Source organism: Hyla sarda, chromosome 5, assembly GCF_029499605.1.
Source record: "Hyla sarda isolate aHylSar1 chromosome 5, aHylSar1.hap1, whole genome shotgun sequence".
In the NCBI taxonomy this organism is placed as follows: domain Eukaryota; kingdom Metazoa; phylum Chordata; class Amphibia; order Anura; family Hylidae; genus Hyla; species Hyla sarda.
Window position 1 is genome coordinate 272,017,864 of NC_079193.1, and position 16,430 is coordinate 272,034,293.

Sequence of the window (16,430 nt, forward strand, 5' to 3'; positions counted from 1 at the left end):
CGCTCGCCCGACCCTTACAGAAACTGTAAGATGTCAGTGAGTAGTAAAGTCATTTCAGGACTGATTGATAGTACAGGATCTCTGAATCGGTCCAGATCAGGGATCTTGGAGATCGTCAGATCCTTCTACTCTCACCTCTTGGGAAGGAAGGATCTGGATCGGGATGTGATGTCGGGTTTCCTGGCTGAAACCATTCCTGAGCCAGGGGTAGACCCCTCTCTTGGCGTTTTGGCAGAAGAGATCAGGGAAGAGGAAGTGAGACTGGCGATCGAGGGGCTTGCCCCCAAGAAGTCACCAGGTCCGGATGGCTTAACATCTGAGTGGTACAGGACCTTTAAGGAGTCTTTAGCTCCCCTCTTGACTGAGGTATTCAATGAGTGTCTCTCCTCGGGCACTCTGCCAAAGTCAATGAGGAGGACAGCCCTGATTCTTCTCTCAAAGGGTAAAGATCCCAGCCGTATTGAGAATTGGAGACCCATAGCTCTTCTCAATACGGACAGGAAGCTTCTGGCCAAGATACTGTTTAATCGGCTGGTGAAGTTTGCACCCCGGCTCCTTTCGGAGGCCCAGCACTGCACTGTTCCAGGCCGAAGCACCTTAAGTGCTGTCCTTAGTGTCAGGGAGGCAGTGGAGCGGAGTAGTGCGGGTTTCTGGAAGGGGTACTTGCTGTCCTTGGATCAGGCCAAAGCATTTGATCGGGTGAACCACGAGTACCTCTGGTCCGTCCTCCTGAGATATGGCTTACCGAGTACTTTTGTTAATTGGCTTAAGATCTTGTATGCAGGGGCAGAGAGTTTCCCACTGGTGAACGGGTGGTCTGGCCACTCTTTTGGAGTGGGGTCTGGAGTCCGTCAGGGTTGTCCTTTGAGCCCGCTGTTATATGTGTTCGCGATCGATCCCTTCCTTAGGAGGGTGAGTTGCGGACCGTTGGTGGGAGTCGGGATGAGTTTGGCGGAGCCGGGGGCCATCCAGGGGGTAGTGGCGTACGCCGACGATGTCACTATTTTCGTCTCCTCGAGAGAGGGGGTTGATGTGGTGATGTCGGAGGTGGAACGCTACTCGGAGGCATCCGGGTCTAAGATCAACCGGGATAAGTGTGAGAGTCTCTGGCTGGGAGGGGGGGATCCCACGTTTGATCTCCCGGACACCCTTCCAGGGCCCCAAGAATCAGCAAAAGTCTTAGGCATCACATTTGGCCAGGATGATTATCCCACCAAAAACTGGGATGGTAAGCTCCAGGATGCCACTCAGAAGGTGGACCAGTGGAAGGGTTGGTCTTTGACCCTCAGGGAAAGGGTACACCTGATCAAATCGTACCTGCTCCCCTTGTTTATCTATCTGGGCAGCGTATGTATCTTGCCAGAGGCTTACTACACTAGGATCTACAGCCTGTTTTTTCAACTGTTATGGGGGAACAGGATGAACCTAGTCAAGAGGGAGGTTACGTACCGCACGAGGAGACTAGGGGGTTTATCTATGGTAAACCCTGTGGTGTTCTTAACAAACACCTTTTTAAAAGCTAACATCTCAAACCTCTGGTCAGAGAGGGCTCCTCCGTGGGTACTCTCCTGCAGGGAATGGTTTCGGCCTTTCTTCCAGGAATGGGAGACAGGAGGGCAAGTGAAGGACCTCCGTACGCCCCATGGATATCTTCCGGCTTACGCTACCCCGACTCTGAAGGCGATACGTCGGTGGGGTCTGGGAGTGTGGGAGATCAGGACCCAGTCAAGGCAGTTCCTTGACAAACGGGTTCTGTTGACCCACTTCCAGAAGCCTCTGGCACTCAGGGACTGCCCAGGTCGGGATCTGAGGGTGGGGTTGTACCTTTTAAACATGAAAAGGATCCCCCAGAAGTTTTGGGACTTGGCCTGGCGCTGCTTTCAGGGGAAGCTATATGTAAGGGACAACCTGAAGTGCAGGAACTCTGATGACCGGGGATGTCCCCGAGAAGAGTGTGGGGACACGCTGGAAAGCATGGACCATTTCCTGCTTCATTGTCCCTTTAATATAGGGGTTTACAACCGGGTGGGCGCTTCCATCGGCTGGAGTCAACTTGCCGGCCTTACCTATCCGGAGTGGGCTTATGGGGCATTCAGGACACTGGGTGGCCGAGACCGGGGCACTTTATTCTTAGTTAGTTTAGTGGTTAGGTACTACACGTGGAATGCACGGTGTTTAGTGTCGACCCAGCAGAAAATCCTCTCCGAGGTGGAGGTCTGTAGGAATATCACCGGTGACCTCGGGAAGATCAGGTCTTTGGAGTATGGCAGTCTTGGTACCAGTAGGGCTTCTCTCCTGTGGAGAGGGTTTTCTTTTGATGTGCCCTAGGTACTAGATTTTTTGGGTAGAGTACCTTTATTTTGGATAGGGGAAGTGTGATAGGGATAGAGATAGGGTGAGAGTAGGGTTAGCTTTAATGGAGGGATAGAATTAGGGAGAATTGTAGGGGGAGTTAGGAAAAGAGTTAAAAATTATTTTGGTGTATCAAGTCTGCCATCCTTCTTTCCGGTGGTGGGCTAATGCATGTGCACGCTAGCTTTTTTGTTTTGTTTTAAGCTGATATGGCATGAAGGGCTTACAGGCGACCAAACTTGGGCCTAAAGTGGGTTGTGGTTCAGTGTCTGTTAGTTAGTATGTATAAGTTTGTGTATAAGTTGGTTGGGTGGAGTGCTAGGTGGGGAGGGTGTATTTGTGGGTGGTGGTGTGTTTTCGTGTTTTTGGGGGACCTGACATGGGTCAGTTAAGGACAGAACTTTGTAAACTGTAGAGGAACGGTATGGACTCTGACCCATGTGCAGGAGGGGTGGTGTGGGTGAGGGCACAGTTCGAGTGTAGGGATTTCCTGTAATTTTTTTTTTTTTTTTTGTAGGTTTCTGTAAATAGGGTGCATATATTTATGTTTATATACTATAATTTATTAATTTCTTTTAGTGATTTTGTATCTATTTGGTTTTGTATCTACATCATTTTATATTGTCTCATATTATAGTTATGGCAGTCGGACCAGTTGTTGTGTTATGTGTTTTTGTTTATTTATTTAGATTTTTAATTTTTATATTTTTTATTTATTTATTTTCCCCTTTTGTTTTGTTTCCCGAGTATGGATGGTTTTGAGTCACAGCCGGGTAGTGCTAATTTTATGTTTATGTTTAAGCCAAGTTGTGCTGTTTATTTTTATTTATTTATTTCTTTATTTTTATAATTATTATTTATTTATTTATTTATTTATTTATTTTTTACCCCCCCCCCCGAGTATGGATGGTTTGAGTTACAGCCAGGTAGTGCTAATTTTATGTTTATGTTTAAGCCAAGTTGTGCTGTTTTTATGTTCATTTTTGGTATGTGTGTCAGTGGGTTTTTGTTTGTTTGTTTTCTTTTTGCTTTGTAAAGCTGGGCTGGCCGGTTAGGCAGGGTTTTGTTTTTGATTTATATTATAGCTGGTTAAGCTTGTTTTTTGTTGTATTGGATAAGTTTTGTATTTTTATAATAAAAAGAGTGTCAGCAGAGAGCACTGTGGTCAAACAGAAAAGAAAAACTCAACTCAGTAGTATACAGCAGCTGATAAGTACTGAAAGGGTTAAGAATTTTTAATAGAAGTAATTATCAAATCTGTTTAACTTTCTGGAGCCAGTTGATATGAAAAAAAATTGTTTTCCACCGGTGTAACCCCTTTAAGTGCATTTTTTACATCGGTAGCGCATCTGATTTGTAGTACTGACGCAATACTAAAGAAATACTAACGCAATTTGATTTATAATGCATATATTTTGCAAACACAGGCTACGTTCACACACAATTTTTTCCTCTTTCACAACCATTAAGTTAATGGCCATTTATAGGCACAAAAAAAAAAAAAAAGGAAGGCCAGTATTTCAAGCCTAATTTTTTTGGGCTGTTTTTATTTGTAACGCCTAAAACATGGCCCAGAAACTGAACAAAGCCTCTGGGAAGCCCAATTGCATGCAGTGCACACAGACGTGGGCCACTATCATACTCAATATTTTTATTATTTGTAAGCCAAAACCAGGAGTCGGTTCAAAACACTGAAGGTATACAAATCTTTCCATTATGACTTTTGTTTGTTATACTGGCTGTCAAATACTGAGGCAAAATACTGATCCAAATACATCGCAAAAGCTGCTTTGAACCAGTTTCAAATTAGTGGAATATGAATGCATTTTTTGCCTCAGTGTTATGGTCACAAGTCCTATTCCAATAGCAACTCTAATAACATGAACTGACAACGTCATTGGGATCTTTAGGACATGATACAAAATGTGTATGTATTAGGCTTGCCCGAAACTGGCTTTAGTTAGTACATAGTATCTGTTTTTTTGTTTTTTTTTTATATAAACCAAAACCAGGAGTACTTTCTAAACTCATAAAAGGCATAATGGAAAGAGTATTCCTTCTTCACCCTTTAAAATAGAAGCAAACAGTGACCAAACCTGTAACATTTCATAGGATCCTTTCAAACCTTTATAAAAAAAAAAACATACTAAACTGTATGCCCAAACACATGTAAGCCTTTACCAAAGGCATCCACTGCATACTATACATTTTTGGGGTACAAAGATGACTACATTTGTCGATACAGTTGGTACTGTTGAGTGCTTAAACATCCCAGTCAACCATATGTCAAAAAGGACATGGTACCACAGAAGGAGTAGTAATTGCCAACTGTGTTATATCTATACAGTCATGGCCGTAATTGTTGGCACCCCTGATTTTTTTCTAGAAAATGAAGTATTTCTCACAGAAAAGGATTGCAGTAACACATGTTTTGCTATACACATGTTTATTCCCTTTGTGTCTATTGGAACTAAACCAAAAAAGGAGCAGAAAAAAATGCTAATTGGACATAATGTCACACCAAACTCCAAAAATAAGCTGGACAAAATTATTGGCACCCTTTCAAAATTGGGGAAAAATAAGATTGTTTCAAGCATCTGATGCTACTTTAAACTCACCTGGGGTAAGTAACAGGTGTGGACAATATAAAAATCCCACCTGAAAGCAGATAAAAAGGAGAGCAGTTCACTTAGTCTTTGCTTTGTGTGTCTGTGTGTGCCACACTAAGAATGGACAACAGAAAGAGGAGAAGAGAACTGTCTGAGGACTTGAGAACCAAAATTTTGGAAAAATATCAACAATCTCAAGGTTACAAGTCCATCTCCAGAGAGCTAGATTTGCTTTTGTCCACAGTGCGCAACATTATCAAGAAGTTTGCAACCCATGGTACTGTAGCTAATCTACCTGGACGTAGACGGAAGAGAAAAATTGATGAAATGTGTCAACGCAGGATAGTCCGGATGGTGGATAAGCAGCCCCAAACAAGTTCCAAAGATATTCAAGCTGTCCCGCAGGCTCATTGAGCAACAGTGTCAGTGCGAACTATCAATCGACATATAAATGAAATGAAACGCTATGGCAGGAGACCCAGGTCGACCCCACTGCTGACACAGACATAAAAAAGCAAGACTACATTTTGCCAAAATGTGCTTGAGTAAGCCAAAATCCTTCTGGGAAAACGTCTTGTGGACAGATGAGACCAAGATAGAGCTTTTTGGTAAAGCACATCATTCTACTGTTTACTGAAAACAGAATGAGGCCTACAAAGAAAAGAACACAGTACCTACAGTGTACTATGGTGGAGGTTCAATGATGTTTTGAGATTGTTTTGCTGCCTCTGGCACTGGGTGCCTTAAATGTGTGCAAGGCATCATGAACTCTGAGAATTACCAACATATTTTGGGTTGCACTGTACAGCCTAGTGTCAATAAGCTGGGTTTGCGCCCGAGATCTTCGGTCTTCCGGCAGAACAATGACCCCAAACATCAAAAAACACCCAGAAATGGATTGCAACAAAGCGCTGGAGACTTCTGAAGTGGCCAACAACGAGTCCAGATCTAAATCCCATTGAACACCTGTGGAGAGTTCTTAAAATTGCTGTTGGGAAAAGGCGCCCTTCCAATAAGAGTGACCTGAAGAGTGGTCCAACATTCTGGCTGAGAGGTGTAAGAAGCTTATTGATGGTTATAGGAAGCGACTGATTTCAGTTATTTTTTCCAAAGGGTGTGCAACCAAATATTAAGATAAGGGTGCCAATAATCTTGTCCAGCCCATTTTTGGAGTATGGTGTGACATTATGTCCAATTTGCTTTTTTTCCTCCCTTTTTTGGTTTAGTTCCAATACACACAAAGGAAATAAACATGTGTATAGCAAAACGTGTTACTGCAATCCTTTTCTGTGAGAAATACTTCCATTTTCTTGAGAAATGTCAGGGGTGCCAACATTTACAGCCATGACTGTATGTGATATAGAAGAGATGCTGCAGGTACCAACTTACATATTGATAAGAACCCTGTATGAACTGTTTCCAACACCTATACGTATTCAACACCAAAGGAACAGCTGTGATGCTGCATATGTAAGATTCAGGCAGCAACAATTTGCTTGCAACGGTGTCTTCAATGCGTCTTCACAGACATTTTGTAAAGGTCATACAAGTTATCATTGTAATGACTGAGCAGCATACAACTGCCCTTCTATAAACAAACACTGAAGTGTAGGAAACTGCTTACAAGGAGACATTTAAGGTCAAATGAAGATGAACGGAAATTGTCAGCCTGTAATAAGAGTTATTTACCTGTCAGCTGACACTGACTGATCTTGTGTTCTGTGATATCACTCAGCGACTCAAACACCTGAAGGCAACTGTCACAGCTGTGAGCGCCTTCTTCCTCTAGTTCGTCTCCCTCCTCCTGCCTTTTCTTGCAATCTGTCGCTTCACCATCTTCAGATTTATCGTCTAGTTTACAGTTGGGATCTGAAAAACAAGAAAGGTTGGACCTATGAAAACAATACAAGCAGCCCAAGAGGAAGGGATAGTACTAAATATATATATCTAAAGCTGAACATTTTTAAAATCAAGCACAAAAATAATGCTGTCAAAACAACAACAACAAAAAAAAAACGTCACACATATGTGGTAGTCAATGAAGCAGTGCTTAGTGCCATTTGGCATTAATAATTATGGCCCCGGAAGTGAAAGTATTGAATTATTATAATTTGGCGAGTTATCATGAATCAAAATAGAAACCGTTAAGCGACAAATTCATCACTGCTACATCACTAGTTTTAAGGAACTAGGATAAGATCAATTCTCCTGAATGCATTGGATAATCTAAGTTATGGTAATATAAACTTGCATAAGAAGGCACGTTGGAGCACTCACCCCATTTACTTATACTTGAGCAAAATAGCATCTTTATTGAGGTAGCTGGTAAACATACAGCAGGGAGTTGGGGAGGTGGAACATAGAGGGGTGGGTTCAGCCGGTGGGAGACGGTCCATATCGCGCTCCTTGCACTCTGTCAGGCCCCACACGGGCGACGGTCCGTATCGCGCTCCTCACGCTTCGTCAGGCCCCGAAGGGGCCTGACGAAGTGCGAGGAGCACGATATGGACCGTCGTCCATCGGCTGCCCGTCTATGTTCCACCTCCCCACTGTATGTTTACCAGCTACCTCAATAGAGACGTATGATTGTATGAGTTGAGTGTTCCAATGCCTTCTTTTTATGCAAATTTATGTTTATGCTATGTTCTGTCTGTGAGCACCATATACCTTAGACACATTGAGGAGATACACCGCAAGCACGGCATGTGCTGATCCTGCCATCACAGGAGTATCCTATTGGCATACTGAGTCTGGACAGTGCCAGGTTTCGTGTACTTGGGAAGACTGCAGTAAGTTATTATGGTAATGCTTATATCTGTAACATATGTAATGTAGAGGTATCTGGCAGCAGCGTTCTCCCCCCATTTCCCCTGCCCTTCCCCAGCAAAACACAAGAGTAGGAGCATGATCAAAAGGGAATGTCTGCAAAGTGAGTAAGTTAGACAACAATTATCTTGTAAACATGGGCAGCTTTAGACTGGTTGGTTTGTATGTATATATATATATATATATATATATATATATTAGTGCTGGGCAGTATGTCTGGTTTCATCCAATATCTGTGTCATTACCCTCATTATGCCCTTAGTTTTTCTTGCCTGTCTTTGCCCACATTTGACAATAAGTAAACAATAAGTTACACTAAAATGAATATTTCCATGAGAGCCGAAAAACATTAACAGACAAATATTAAAGAAGGATTAGTGCATTCTGATAAGAACTATACTGTATATGTTATGGCAGACATGATAAAACCAGGAAAATAAGCAGACAAAATGCAGTACAAAAACTTTTCCATTCGTGCTTCAACTGTTTTATAAAAAACAGATGCAAAAGTAAAATTGGACAAGGGGAACAGCCTGTGCACTGCGGTGTCATTGGTGAGCTAGAAACCAATTGAAATGTTTTGATAAATAAGACTAAACTGTTCGTTTTTCTTTGTTTGCATTGGTCAATACATATAAAGATTTTGGCAATTACTGATAAGTACAAATGAGTCAAGGTTGTAGTAAACCCATTGCGGAAGGCAAGAAAAGCCAATGCAATCGATTCTCAGAAGGTCACTTTCTCTGGAATCAACCTATTCTTCTTTTCTTCCTTCTAAGAAGTCGATGCCCCAACTGTACATCAATTCCTTGTCTCTAAGCCACAATTTACATTTACATTAATAGGGTTTAACATTTACATTCTTCTATGCCAAAATTCTAAGAAGACTGTAGAGCAGAGAAGTCAACGCAGGAGTAGACACCGAGTAATATTAAGATTGCTATAAACTAAATTTATATATATATATATATATATATATATATATAATATCAGAAATGGTGCAGCACTCCACAGGATATCCAAAACAAACTATTTATTTCCACATGTCATAAAGTGCGACGTTTCAGCCCCTCAATGGAGCTATTTTCAATGAATATGGATATCCTGTGGAGTGCTGCACCATTTCTGATATTATCTACCAGTGGCTGTGATCGAGCCGGAGGTGCTGGCACCCGTCTACGGTTGGTGAAGTAGTGCTGCAATTTTTTTGAACAATTATATATATATATATATATATATATATATATATATATATATATATGTCCTGTCCAAATATATAACAATCTTAATCCTACCCCGGCTTACTGTTATACCAAGATTTAAACGTATTACCTCTCCTGTGGATCTGTGATAAGTCCCATTGGTCGGACCCCAACCCATGATGAGAACTAATAGGATGGTGGTCTAGTATATATACCTGTTTTTCCATTAATTCTCTACAGAACTGACAGAGATAGCCGAGCACAGTGCTACCTTAGGCACTTCCACAAAGTATATGGAGCAGCAGCACACATGCTCAACTGCAGCTCCATTTACATGGTTCGAATGGGAACCTCATTTTATTGTGACCAGTGGGGGTCATAACAGTCAGACCCCCACTGATAGGATACTTAGCAGCTGTCCTGTGGACAGATTGTAAAGGTGTTTTATAGTCTTGATCACAAGTCCCATGCAGTTATGTCTACAGCTCTTAGAGAGACCTATATTTTTCCAGGTTACTAACTACGAATAAACCCGGTTTATAGTCGGTTCCTTTAGTGATTAAGACCTTCCCTCTCCCTGCTAGCTTATTCTCTGTTTTGTACAAATCACCTTTTTTGACAGAAGATAAGGCTCACAAAGCTGTGTTCTTCTGTGTCCTTCTTGAAGCCTCCAGGGCAGCCACTTGACATAGCTCCTGTCTCTAGCAAATTGTTAGACCCCACTTAGGGGAGACCATGCCTTGTAACTATTATTAGAAGTATATAAATGAAAAGTTATTGCGTAAGGCTGGGTTCACACATAGAATGTCCATCAGCATTTTTTGCTACAAATCTTTCCATTATAGTGTTTGTCTGTGTTGCTGTGTTGGCTTTCATCCTCTTTTTGGCTGAAGTACTATGTATAAACCCAGTCTAGGGCTACATTTCTATTTTGTTGAGATTTTGATGCATTTGTAGCCATTCACGTTAAAAAATGGGACCACAATTTAATAAAAATTTTGCAAACCATTTACATACATCTAGTCCTTGGTGCATTTTTCTGGTTTAACATTACCACCAAGTGTGCATGAACCCTAAATTAGGGCTGGGCGGTATACCGGTTCATACCGAATACCGAATTTTTTGGGCTGCACGATATGAATTTTCTCCAATACCGGTTTGGCCCCTCCCCCTCGGGAATGTAATATCAGCCCAGCGCAGCTCTGTCCCCACATCGGGGAACTAATCCTATGTTACCCGCCAGCGCTGTTCTGCCCCCCCCCCCCCCAATTAATGATCAACCCAGCGGGGTACTACTCACATGTGTCACCCGCAAGCACTGCCCTCCTCCTCTTTGTTGGGGGCCGCCGGGCGCTGGAACTCTATACTGTACGCCAGTGGTCTCCAACCTGCAGACCTCCAGATGTTGCAAAACTACAACTCCCATGGGAGTTGTAGTTTTGCAACAGCTGGAGGTCCGCAGGTTTGAGACCACTGCTGTACGCTGTATACCTATGCCCGGGCTGCAAAAGATAAAGAAAATAAACTGTAACTCGCCTACGTTGGCCTCACGCTGGGGACGGGAACGTCGGACAGCCGTCAGCCTATCACCTGCCGGAGCGATGTCCCGCCCTGGCTAGTGATAGGCTGAGCCCACTGTCATGTAAGGAGCTCTGGTCGGCTTCTTACATGACAGTGGGCTCAGCCTATCACTGGCCGGGGCGGGACATCGCTGCGGCCGGTGATAGGCTGACGGCTGTCTGACGTTCCAGTCCCCAGGAACAGCATGTGGCCGACATCGGTAAGTTAAAGTTTATTTTCTGTATCTTTTGCAGCCCGGGCATAGGGATACAGTGTACAGCAGTGGTCTCCAACCTGCGGACCTCCAGCTGTTGCAAAACTACAACTCCCAGCATTCCCGGACAGCCATTGGCTGTCCGGGCATGCTGAGAGTTGTAGTTTTGCAACAACTGGAGGTCCGCAGGTTGGAGACCACTGGCGTACAGTGAGTTCCATCGCCGGTGGCCCCCAACAAAGAGGAGGAGGGCAGTGCTTGAAGGTGACATATGTGAGTAGTACCCCGCTGGGTTGATCATTAATTGGGGGGGGAGCAGAACAGTGCTGGCGGGTCACATGATTTGGGGGGGGGGGGGGGGGCGAACACCATGCACGGGTCACATGATTGGGGCGGGGGGGGGGCTAGAACAGTGCTGGCGGGTCACATGATTTGGGGGGGGGGGGGTGAAAATACCGTTATATACCGTAGAACCGCCGTAAGTTAAAAAAATACCGTGATACACATATTTGGTGATACCGCCCAGCCCTACCCTAAATCAAGCATCCCTTTCAAAATTATTCACACACCATATGGAGACCACAAGAGAAAATACTATAGCTTCAATAGGGATCCCTTAAGAAATAACCTTATTTCACAAAAGAACAAACGCTTATGTCATAATTACATGTGACTTACTTTTAGGATAAAATGGTAGTTTAACTGTTATTTCTCTCCTTCAACAGATATGGGTCACAGGTTTTCCCACCTGACACCGACACAACACAATATAGTGTTTTGTTCCTTCTGCCACAGTGCTTGATTGAAGGGAGAAAAACTATATACAGCTGCCTAGCAGCAGGGGGCAATAAATAATGAAGTGTTCGGAGCACCTGACTTGCCTTGAAACGATTAAATGTTATACCGTATGTAGAACTGCCTTGATATTCCAAATGCTCTAAAGAATACAACTTTGATAGTTAGTAGCTTATTAACCTTTTTCCTTGTTATGTTAGAGAAAAGAAGAAATATAATTAAGCCAATGTCAAGGTCATGTGAAAGGGAACCATAATATAACACTTAAAAGGTGAAAATTGAATCTTAGAAACCAGTCTTCATTGACTCTTATCTAACCTAGGTGGATACTTTTGATATGTAGTAGAGACATACTAAAAGTTTTAATTGGTCAGGATATTCAGACATCGACGAATCATGATAATGATAATTATTGCACTCTACCAACACCTATGACCATTTTAGGAACTGTCCAGAGTAGGAGAAAATCCCCATAGCAAACCTATCCTGCTCTGGACAGTTCCTAAAATGGACAGAGGTGTCAGTAGAGAGCACTGTGGTCAGACAGAAAGGAAATTCAAAAAGAAAAGAACATCCTCTGTATGGAGCATACAGCAGCTGATAAGTACTGAAAGGATTAAGATTTTTAAATAGAAGTAATTTACAAATCTGTTTAACTTTCTGGCACCAGTTGATTAAAAAAAAATATATGTTTTCCAGCGGAGTACCCCTTTAACCCCTTAAAGGGGTACTCCGCCCCTGGCATCTTATCCCCTATCCAAAGGATAGGGGATAAGATGTTAGATCGCCACGGTCCCGCTGCTGGGGACCCCGGGGATCGCTGCTGCAGCACACCGCTATCATTACTGCACAGAGTGAGTTCGCTCTGTGCGTAATGACGGGCGATACAGGGGCCGGAGCAGCGTGACGTCATGGCTCCGCCCCTCATGACATCACGGCCCGTCCCCTTAATGCAAGTCTATGGCAGGGGGCGTGACTACCGCCACGCCCCCTGGCATAGGCTTGTAACGACGGGGCGAGCCGTGACATCACGAGGTGCGGAGCCATGACGTAACGATGCTCCGGCCCCTGTATTGCCCGTCATTACGTGCAGAGCGATCTTGCTCTGCGCAGTAATGATAGCGGGGTGCTGCAGCAGCGATCCCCGGGGTCCCCAGCAACGGGACCCCGGCGATCTGACATCTTATCCCCTATCCTTTGGATAGGGGATAAGATGTCTAGGGGTGGAGTACCCCTTTAAGGACCAGGGGTTTTCAATTTTTGCTCTTTCATTTTTTCCTCTTTACCTTTAAAAAATCATAACTCTTTCAATTTTGCACCTAAAGATCCATATGATGGCTTATTTTTTGCGCCACCAATTCTACTTTGTATTGACATCAGTCATTCTACCCAACAATCCACGACAAAATGGAAAAAAAAAATCATTGTGCTACAAAATTAAAGAAAAAACACCATTCTGTAACTTTGGGGCTTCCGTTTCTACACAGTACATTTTTCGGTAAAAATTACACCTTCTTTTTATTCTGTAGGTCCATACGATTAAAATGATACCCTACTTATACAGGTTTGATTTTGTTGTACTTCTGGAAAAAATCCTAACTACATGCAGGAAAATTTATATCTTTAAAATCGTCATCTTCTGACCCCTATAACTTTTTAAATTTTTCCGCGTACGAGGCAGTAAGCAGGCAAATTTTTTGCACCATGATCTGAAGTTTTAGCGGTACCATTTTTGTATTGATCAGACTTTTTGATCAATTTTTATAAATTTTTTCATGATATAAAAGGTGACAAAAAATACACTATTTTGGACTTTGGAATATTTTTGCGCGTACACCATTAACCATACGGTTTAATTAACAATGTATTTTTATAAATCGGACATTTCCGCATGCGGCGATACCACATATGTTTATTTTTATTTACACAGTTTTGTTTTTTTAATGGGAAAAGGGGGGTGATTCAATCTTTTATTAGGGAAGGGGTTAAATGAGCTTTATTAACTTTTTTTTCCACTTTATTTGCAATGTTATAGCTCCCATAGGGGGCTATAACACTGCACTAACTGATCTTTTACATTGATCAATGATTCTGCTGCTTGACTGCTCATGCCTGGATCTCAGGAACTGAGCAGTCATTTGGCAATCGGACACCAGGATCAGGTAAGGGGACCCTCCTCGTGTCCTACAGCTGTTCGGGATGCCGCAATTTCACCACGGCGGTCCCTAACAGCCCACTGAGCTAACCGGGTATAGTTTAGTTTCACTTTAGACGCAGCGATCAACTTTGAACGCCATGGCTAAAGAGTTAATAGCGCGCGGCACAACGTTGTCAGAGGCCGGGCCCAACTCACTATCATGCGGGGCCACGCCGTAGCCCTGCGTTATAGAAAGGGAGCAGACTCAGAGCGTACAGGTACACCCTTGGTCCTTAACAGGTTAATGACAGGGAGCGGACTGCAGGGAACATAAAGTCAAAGACTTACCCACCCAAATCCCCCCACCGATGCCAGTTTTTCCAAACACCCAGTGTTTGTTGCAAACTAGTTCCACTGACTGTGGACAAGAAAAGCCCACTCAGTGGCTGATGAGAATACACAGCATAGATATCAGCTGCAGAGAAGACATTTTTTATCTTAACAGAAAGTCAGCGAATCTAGTAAAGAAGAAAACCGCAGTGGACTGGGCACTCCAGAAACCTGCAGCAGCATTTAAAAAACACTCTCCACCTGGACAAGCCCTCTAAGAGTCTCCATAGTAACAGATTGGAAGCAAACTCCTGTACTAACACTGTCTCAATCTGCCCACTACTTTCTACTATCAAACATTTGATACATTCTGAATAAGAATGTGTTGTATGGAAAGCATACTGCAGAATCAGACACAGAGTTTGGTAGTTGTCTGTTGCCATGGGCACACAAAAGTCTCCAGAGGAGATGTAGACATGAAACAATAGGAGATTCTTAAATGAGCACTGTCAGATACAAAAACTTTTGATATGTTGTAAAGCATGCAGAACCAATAGGTTTTGCAAATGCTTTTATTAGAAAAAATTTCATACTGAAAAAGCCAGCCAAACAACTGCCCCCCCCCCCCGCCTGCTTGGACACATATTAGTCCTGCTGTGTCCATGCGTCATCACCTATGTCATGGACACACTTCCTTGATTGACGGCTGTGAGTGCAGGGCTCACAGCTAGAGGAAAAATCCTCCTACTTTCAGCTTGTGTCCCGCTACTGTCAGTGAGGACAAGCTGGGAGTTGTAGTTTTGCTAATGCAAGGGGAGATGTGAGCAGACAGCATACTGAGGGAGGGGCGGAGACCTGCACAGTGAGACCACGCCCCCTGCCTTTGAGAGGAATTCAGACTAGTGAGCTAAATTAAAAGTATAATAAAAAATAAATAAAGGTGATAGACACATACAAATTATATGTACATTGTCAGGATTAGGTACTGAGTGATATATTTAAAAAAATGTTTAGTTTTTTTTTGCTGGATCTGACGGGTACGCTTTAAATAAGACTATTTTTTTTTTTTTTTTTTTTTTTTTTTTTGATGCACTGGTACAATGGAAAAATGGTTGGGAAAGTTGTTCACATTTATGAAAATACACCACACACTTATACACCTGCCATTTTGTTTATTGATTTTGAGATTTGACACATTCTAGTAGATCATTCCTTTGTATTATTCAGGGAAAAAGAATATGTAAAGCAGCTCATTGATATGCCACTTGGTCAGGTGACACTCCATGAGTGTCAGTGTATCACTCACTATGGAGTTTTGCTAACTGACTGGGGAAAAATGAAAGATTTATCCCAATTAGCAGACAGCCTGATCTGGCTTGGTGAGAGGTTTATCTACATAGGTCAAAGGGCTATCGGTTCTCATTGAAGAGAGAAACTTAAAGGTGAGGAGATTTTTAAGCCATTTAGCATGTTTTATTAAAAAAAACTATTAGATATTCATTTGCCTGAATACCACTAGTAGATTTCTTTGTACATTGAATCACTCAGAATCTGCCTGCAGCATTTACAGTGGACAACCAGGTTAGAGATATTGTGAAGATCATTAACAGTAATAATTGGCACAACCTTAACCTATAATGTTTTGACACCATACCCATTTAACAACTAATAATTATCTTCACATTACTGGATAATGGATTAGAGATTAATACCATTGCCTTAGAGCATTGGGGATCCAAGTTCAACTCTGAACAAGGACAACTGCATGGACTTTGTACTGTGATCCCTCAACTTACAATGGCCTCAACATACAATAGTTTCAACATACAATGGTCATTTCTGGACCATTGTAACTTGAAACCAGACTCAACATACAATGCTATGGAATCTGCAAAATTTGTCAATGGCTGGAAGAACCGACCAATCAGAATGGGCATTCACTGGTAAAACCCCTGTATTCCTAAAGTGCATGCACTGACTGCCTGTCTGGTAGCGCCCCCTACAGTACAGGGAGGTACTATGTGTTCTGTACTACTTTTAACCTATGTCAAGGTTAGCTGCTCCTTTTGAACCAAGTAAGGGCGTGAGGGCGGCTCCATTTTACTTTAACTTTTTTTTTTTAGGACATTGCGTGTACTGTACAGGACCGTGAAGAGACTCCTGTTCTCTACATAGACCAGTGTTTCCCAACGAGGGTGCCTCCAGCTGTTGCAAAACTACAACTCCCAGCATGCCCGGACAGCCGAAGGCTGTCCGGGCATGCTGGGAGTTGTAGTTTTGCAGAAGCTGGAGCCACCATGGTTGGGTAACACTGAATTAGACAGTAATTTACAGCTCCCAGCAGCTTTTTCTTACTTTTCTATGTAAGGATTTGCTTTATCTATATTAGTTATCTACTTATTTTT

At 42.7% G+C, this 16,430-nt stretch overlaps 1 protein-coding gene across 5 annotated transcripts in view; it reads right to left on the bottom strand.

The window, feature by feature from the left end:
- Positions 1 to 16,430, bottom strand: part of ZNF521 (zinc finger protein 521) — a 405,801-nt gene that overhangs the window by 346,343 nt on the left and 43,028 nt on the right. For all 5 annotated transcript variants that reach the window (XR_008844205.1, XM_056521752.1, XM_056521753.1 and 2 more), the window contains one exon: positions 6,651 to 6,830. Coding sequence is in view for 4 of the 5 variants with exons in the window: in XM_056521752.1 (XP_056377727.1) it covers positions 6,651 to 6,830 (180 nt within the window). In the remaining variant the exon portion in view is untranslated. The remainder of the gene's footprint in view (positions 1 to 6,650; positions 6,831 to 16,430) is intronic.